This window comes from Hylaeus anthracinus, unplaced genomic scaffold, assembly GCF_026225885.1.
Source record: "Hylaeus anthracinus isolate JK02 unplaced genomic scaffold, UHH_iyHylAnth1.0_haploid 0, whole genome shotgun sequence".
NCBI classification, from domain to species: Eukaryota; Metazoa; Arthropoda; class Insecta; order Hymenoptera; family Colletidae; genus Hylaeus; species Hylaeus anthracinus.
The window spans coordinates 2,017,228-2,025,027 of NW_026533254.1; the positions used below are offsets into that span (position 1 = coordinate 2,017,228).

At 38.8% G+C, this 7,800-nt stretch overlaps 1 protein-coding gene across 2 annotated transcripts in view; it reads left to right on the forward strand.

The window, feature by feature from the left end:
* Positions 1-1,159: 1,159 nt before the first annotated feature.
* LOC128888871 (mucin-4) overlaps positions 1,160-7,800 on the forward strand; it is a 168,039-nt gene continuing 161,398 nt past the window's right edge. For both annotated transcript variants that reach the window (XM_054146081.1, XM_054146171.1), the window contains exon 1: positions 1,160-2,005. In XM_054146081.1, coding sequence (XP_054002056.1) covers positions 1,714-2,005 — 292 coding nt within the window. In that variant the 5' untranslated portion in view covers positions 1,160-1,713. The remainder of the gene's footprint in view (positions 2,006-7,800) is intronic.

The following is a 7,800-nucleotide window of genomic DNA, read 5'->3' on the forward strand; positions in this document are numbered from 1 at the left end:
TTACATATTTCCATATGTAAGAACATAGAAGCAAGATAATGGACACGGGATTGGTATTACCATCTAGTGGCGGGAACCGAACTAATTTTTTACATATATCACATTTTTTACTTTTTTTTTGCATATTCGTATAATTCTACTTGTAATTGTTGATTTGTACACTAATAATTGACTAGTATTAAATTTTTTAAATAAATAAAAATATCGGAAAATATGGCGCTTTCTCTTGGCGAACCGCCCAAGTTTGTCGTAAAATAGTTCCCATCTCGCGCTGCTAGATGTCGCCACCGACATGAAATTATTCAAAACATAAATTCTCTACTTTTGTCTAAATATAAATGTAATTTTTCATTTTAACTACCATAATTAAACTAATAATTGTTGATTAATACACTAACAATTGCCTAATGCCTAGTTTTTTAAATAAATAGAAATACCGATATTTCAAGTTCCAGTTGCCCTGAATCTTTGTATCGAAGTTCTCAGATATAATTACACTTCTACATGATTTTTACTGTGGAAGTACATATGGGTTTTTCAAAATATCAGCATTTGTAAATAAAGTATAAAAATATATTGCTAATTAATTAGATTCATTTTGAAATAGTTCTAAAATGCCCTTTTCTAACTTTATACAAATATTAAGTGCAATCAATTATATGAAACTTGAAAAACTCGAACTTTGAGCATAGAATTTTTAATCAAAGAATAACAACAAACTTATCTAATAGTATTTTTACGAAAATATCAAGTGTTAGTAATGAAGCTTGCATATTCATCTGTCAACAGTCGATACATATAAAGCGTAACGTTATCCAGGCAGAACGTACAGAAAACTTCATTTCCAGCGCTTGATAAGGAAGAAATTTCACCTCATCAACGCTGAACGATCTCGAAAGCTGAGAGTATTTAGATCAAATTTACAAAAATTAGGAGAAGCTATACTTTACCTAATAAAACTTCCTTGCCAGCGATCGATAAGGAAGAAGCATCGCGTTACCAACGTTTAATACCTTTAGAAGTTAGGAATAGCTTTAGCAAATTGATGCAAGATGTCAGGCTCATAGTGCCGCAAAGGGCGCCTTCAGCGAGCTGGAATTGAATGGGAGTAAAACCGAACAACGGTTTGGCGACACAGCAGCAAGCCGGCCGGCACTTCGCGTACCGTCGTCGCGACGTGCGGACGCTTGTTTGGCGTTCATTCGGGCGTTTTTTCCTCATAACTCGCTGACAGTACGACACCCCTAAACGGAACTGCTCGTTCGAACTCGCGCCAACTGCACCGCGTACTCCTTTCCATACCGATTTAAACGCGATCGAAGCCCGCGAAATTCGGAGTAAAGTGAAATTTGCGCCGATAATCAACGTGTTTACGAATTGTTTCTGAAGCGAAACGACCCGAAAGCCCGATCGCAAAGTGAAGAACAGCTTAGCTGTTGAAGTGCAGTGTCGCTAAGAGTAGATCTCGAGGGTTGCTCGAAAATGGAGCAGCGTAACTCGCTGGAGAGATATACGCGCGGGATCAAGGAAAACCAGTCGCTCGTCTGGATCGCCAGCGGGAAGGATCTTCAGTCCGTTGCCGCGTTCTGGTAACGATAGACCGGTGTGTCCTGTGTGTCCCCCGTCATCCCTGCCCGAAAACCGTTGGAAGTTAGCAGCGTTTGTTTGATCCAGTGTTATGAGTGAAGGTGTTGGTTTCCATAGCGTGGAATCATGCCGTTTGTGCTCCGAAAAGTGGAACCGCGCTACTTGCGTCGCGGACACGTGCCGGCGGGATCGGCGGCGCAGGATTGGCCCGTGGGCGCCGAATTGGAGGCGGTGGCGAACGGCGCGTTTACTACATCCCTCAAGCAACTCGCGTCCCTGCTCACCACCGCCGAAGATATATTCGCCGATCTCACGGCCGATCTGACCGCGGTCGCCGGACGAAGCAGCCGTCTGCGCCTGAGGATCGACAAGGTCGAAGAACGTCTCGCCACCGTCGACCCCAAGAAAGTCCCAGTCCGTAAGTACCATTCGTTTACCTTCGCTGCCGCCTTTCCTGTCCCTCTTATCGATGCAACCTCGGACAACCGACCCGTTGTCCACCAAGACGGACAACGCGCCGGCTGGCGCAGATATCACCTACACACAGTAACACTCGGAATATCGCTATGCTCGCGAAATCGATTCCCAGAATGCAACGAACAAATTCCGAAGTTACTTTGAGATTCATTCACCCGCGAGGGGCTCATTCGTTCCGAGTGATATGGTAGGCTCGATTCGAAGCGGTGATAAGTGCTGCTGTACAGTGCGCTGCTACACGAATAGGAAACTTTGCATTTAAGTTTCGATTCGAAGCGCAATTCGCATGGGACAGTTTCTTTTTGATAAAAACTTAGAACTGTATCGAAACAATATTATGTCCTGTATTTACGTGAACACCAGCCCCGCCAGTTAACGAGAATGGACTTTTCTTTGATGGAGGATGGAGTTTTCTTTTATTTGGTATTTCCCTTGATACTGGAAATGGCGATATGTTGGGCGTAGATGTGTGCGGAAGTCAGTGGTCGAAATGTCATCATTAAGAATTTTTATAACTTATAATTAGAGAGTTTTTCTCTTGACAAGTAACATTGCTTTTCGTTTATATTTATTTTATTTTTTATATGCACTTTATCGTTGGGTTCTTTCATATCAAATTCTATACTTTTTGGAGTATACAGATGTAGGAGTAATCAGATTTTACTGAAATTTTGATATATTCAATCTTCAGCTGGATTTAATCAGATATAGATTTCACTCTTGACTCTCCGATTTTTAATTGTGAATATCGACCGGCAACTCCAACTTATTAAGTGTCAGATTTTAAACTACAAGAAAACACATTATAATTTTTTTACTCATTTATAGATTTTACCTGTATAGTGTGTAAGATTCCTAGCTTATAAAAGTCTACTTGGAGTAAAACGCCGCACATCGGTGATGCCTGAGAGGCACACTTGGAGTGTTAAGGGTTAAATCGTAAATATGTTCCTTCTTCAAGATAGTGGACACATTGTTCCTTTTTATCCAGCTAAAGGCTTCCAGGACAAGTTACATGAAACACGAACTATTAATTTCATCATGAATTTCTATTGGGTCATCTCCAAAGTAATCTCCATTGCTTTCAATACACTTGTGACGACATCTCTTCCATGTTTCAAAACTTCTAGAAATACAGATTCTCAGATAGCTTTTAAATCATTCGGTGAATTTTGTTTTATGCCTTTGATCGATTCAAATTTTTAGTTAAAATGATACGTTGTAAACCCATCAGGATATTCATACATCTGCGGCAATCTCCTGCACGGTCAAACTTCGATCTGACATGATCGATTCCTTTCCTGTATTTACGTGAACGCCAGCCTCGTCAGTTAACGAGGATGGACTCTTTACCGTCTTCGAACAGTTTATACCACTCGCGAACACGTGATTTTAATAAACAATTCTCATGAAAGGGTTTTCGTAACAATTGGATTGTCGTGGAACGATTAATTTCGTTTTCCACACCAAATTTCATGTAAACACATTGCCATTAACAATTTCGACATTAACCCTCAAATTGCGCTTGACAAAAAAAAGTAATAACTACAACCAAACTAAAGTAAAGAGCGTGTAAATGTTAATAAGAAGTGTGTCAACAAAATAAAATAAAAACAAATGACTTTAGCTAATCTACCTACACCCCTGAGGCAACGCCTCGAAGTTCGGTAACCGAGCTTGTGATATAATCATGAAGATATTATACACAGAGAGTAGGGATGCTAGACCTTTGGCTTTACTGCAGCTAAAAAGAGAAACAAAACCGCGGTACACTACCTGTATCTATCTACCAGCGCATATTTATATCATTTTAATGTTAAAATGATAAATGATTATCGTTAATACTTTTAATAATTGCATATATATTTTACATTCACATTAATACAAGCACAGAGATAGGGTACCACGGTTTTAATACCTCTTTCTAACGATGGAATACTTTTTCCATTTATGTCTCCTCCACTCTATCTACAATTAGATACAATTAGATACTCTATGGATACAATTCATAAATTCGGAAGGCCAGCATAGCGGATGAAAGGAAAAAATAATGAAATAACTTTGTGGCTGTCGTGCAACTTTTCGAACAGGGTAGTATATCGTATGTGCCAACAGAAAGTGCAAAGCCTAGTCCTCGGCATCTAGCCGCTAAACAGCCAAGGATTTCTGCCCACCGTTCGCGAGGGAATCTTTTCTCGCATTAGCATTCCATTCGCAGCGACTAGCGAATACATCAGCGGCGTTACGTCGATTGCTGAATTTCCTCGGCAATCCTTTTCCTTTTTCTACCTGACCGAGGAATCGTGAGGCCTCACGCCGATTTCACGGCCCAGTCGGCGACTTCGGTGAAAGAGCCGAGTCGAAGGCTGGCGAGGAGAAGGCAGGTCCTGACAGGGGGAGGGAGTGAGAGTGAAGGGGAGGGGGATGTATCGCGGAGACCCACATTACGGGGAAAACGCTCCGGGTTACCTGGCGTACCGTGGGAAACGGATCTCTCGATGCCGAAAGCGAGTTTCACCTGAGGACGAAGGATTAGCCGATGCTCACGGCACAATCTCACAAAGAGTTCCTTGTTCTCTAGCCATAGGCTACGGGAATACGGTGAACGTGCTTCCGTTAGATAAAAAGTCGCTTCTGGGCGACGTCAAGGTGGCAGTTTTTTTTGGTAATTTCACGTAAGAAAGTAGCTGCTTCTTCGCTTTTAACGTTATGAAATAAATTACAAGTTACATAAAACACAAACTATTCATTCCATCGTGAATTTCTATTTGGTCATCTTCAAAGTAATCTCCATTGCTTGCAATACACTTGTGACGACATCTCTTCCATGTTTCAAAACTTCTAAAGACACAGATTCTCAGATAGCTCTTAACTCATTTGGTGAATTTTGTTCTTCCGTTTTTCACACCAAATGTCACGTAAACACATTGCCCGATGTATGTGTAAATGTTAATAAGAAGTGTATCAAGAAAGTAGAATAGAAACAAATGACTTTAGCTAATCTACCTACCTCCCCGAGGCAACGCTTCGAAGTTCGGTGCGAAATGAAGCTGCTTCTTCGCTTTTAACGTTATGAAATAAATTATAATAGAGGCTGGATTATTCGAATTAACACATTCGCGACCGTTGACGTGAATTCACGTCTCTTTCCTGGTTATCAGAAAATTATGAAAATCTTTTTATTTTATACACTACGTAGTTACAACATTGATCTACGTAGTTACAACAGTTTATCTTCAACCTAACGATGCAAATTTACGATGTCCAGCTTCAGAATTTTATTATTTTCGTCGGTACTCGGTATTAGAAACGTAAAACATCTGCCGGTCGCGAATGTGTTAATAGGGGGACTTTTTTGATGCTGATCTTGATATATATGTATTTCAAAAAACAGAACGTAAATTCATAACAAAAGTCACAAATACTGAAGTTAAATATAGCTTTTTGACACGTAATACGCTCAGAAAGCAGTATTCTATTTTGACTACATTCTAGAAACTACCGGAAAACTGCACCATCTAAGGTTTCATTTTTCGGTTTTTTAATGTTCATAATTGTTGACTTACTAATACCATATGTCTTCACTGTAGTTATACATTCACACTCGAGTTTTTAATTATTTCATATTACGTCCTCATTGTCAGCACGATACGTTTTCATCGCGACGACATTATGTTGTGTTGTGAAAAAATATCAAATCACAGCAACCATGGCTCGACCTTGTTAGTTATCCGAATCCCCTTATCAATTCAACTCAGATGCTACAGGTCACATACGTGGTCTTGAAAGATATTTCCCATTAGAACTACGCAATAGAGTTGATTAACTAAATGTACAATCACATGTAATCACAGAAAACAGTAAATACTAGATTGTAAATACCTGAAAGTTACAATCCATGCCACTGTAACACGTTAACCCAGTCACTGCTAGTCTTTAAAGCGTTTTGCTTTGGGCGCTAAGATTTAATACAGTTGTGTAATCTAGGTTATTATTTTGATAATTAACAGTGATATTAAATTTGTTGTTTTAAAAAGAAAATTTACGATCTTTTTTTGTAATAATTCGTGACACAAAAGGCTATGATATATAAACTTATCCCTTGAGTAATAGCAATCAATTTGAACTGCGAGACGTCTCGTAGTTGCCAGTGAATGCGTTATCCCAAATTGTTTATAAGTTTCTATAAGAATTCAATGTAATTGATAATTAAATTAATCTAAAAAAAGAGAAAACAAAATGTTATCCAAAGATTCCAGAACAAAGCTCTAAGAATAATAGTTGCTCCATCCATGCTAAACTAATTTTTGTTTATTTCTTCATCATTTCTTCCTGAGTATGAATAATAAACGTGGAATTTCATCTGATATCATTTTAAAGAACTATTTCAAATCTTTACAAAATAAAATAATATATTACTTGACGTAATATTTCAAGCAACACCATTCCAAAAGTGCTCGAGTGTGGTGTGTACAGTGGTGTCACAAACGAGTTCCGCGATGGACGACACCTAGTAACGCGTGTGGTCCTTTGACAGCCAATTGGAAAGATTTTACGTATAACTTCAGCTTTCAAACCGAATTACAGGAGCAAATGTGTTCCTCCTAACGACCAAGTATACTACTTTTTGTTAACATTTGTCAAACAACAGGTCGTTACGTCTGTGAAAAAAAAAACAATACACAACAAGTAGAAATAACTACCGTTGCACCCAACCGTGTCGGCTCGTCGTATAATAAATCGTCACGTCTGTAGCCACTAATAGACGCAATGATTTATTCTACGATGAATCGTACGTCGAGTTGCAAAGATAGTGTATGGCAGCTGCGTATTCCCATTCGACACGGCCGCGTTGTATGGCAGGTTGCACGACAACCCACATCCTTCTCTTCATCCGAAGAAGGTGCTGTTTTAAGCGCTCGGTAGCATTACCAAGAAGTAATCTATGAACCTTTCCAAAACAACGAAAGCGTCGATTCCGAAAGCCATTACGACCAACTTGAGGAATTAAAAGACGGCCTCACCGAACAGCGTCCATTGCTATCGGAAATTAGAATGAGAAATAATGGTTTGCTCGTCATATAATGTGTCGAAAGAAACTTTAACGCGTTGGTTTCCAAGGTAGAACTCGTGAAAATTCTACATAGTAAACCCTGTATGAGCCCGTGTAACTTTCAGGGCACAAGCTAATACAATATATCGTCAATTTACCAAGATATCTTAATTTGAATATACGTCTTAATTATACATTTAATGTGTCTGATAACCAACAACAACATTGATGACGGTTGACAACAGCATTATTCTGAAATATCACAGTAAAAACTGTGCAAGTTACCTGAAGAAAAATTAATTCAACCCACAGAGCGTTAATAATAATAATAATAAATATAATATCAGGAGAATACTCCAACTACTCCAATACAATACAGTATTACTCCAATACAAATCGAATAAATAATTTACCTCACGGAGGGTTAAAAGTTTCGATTGAAAATTTGATAATTCAACATTTGCCGTAGTATTTAATTTTTTAACGTCACTAAATTCACGAATCCTATCCAGATTTATTTTTATTACTGCCTCACCTTCGAAATGAAATTTTGTAGTTCCTCAATTAAAAGTTCTGTCACCCATTTCTGGATGTCATTACAACTATCGCGTTAACGAAATAGTGTCTCCCTCCTCTGGTACAGTCATTTCTATCCAAACTAATACCTGTTTAATAACTGTGGG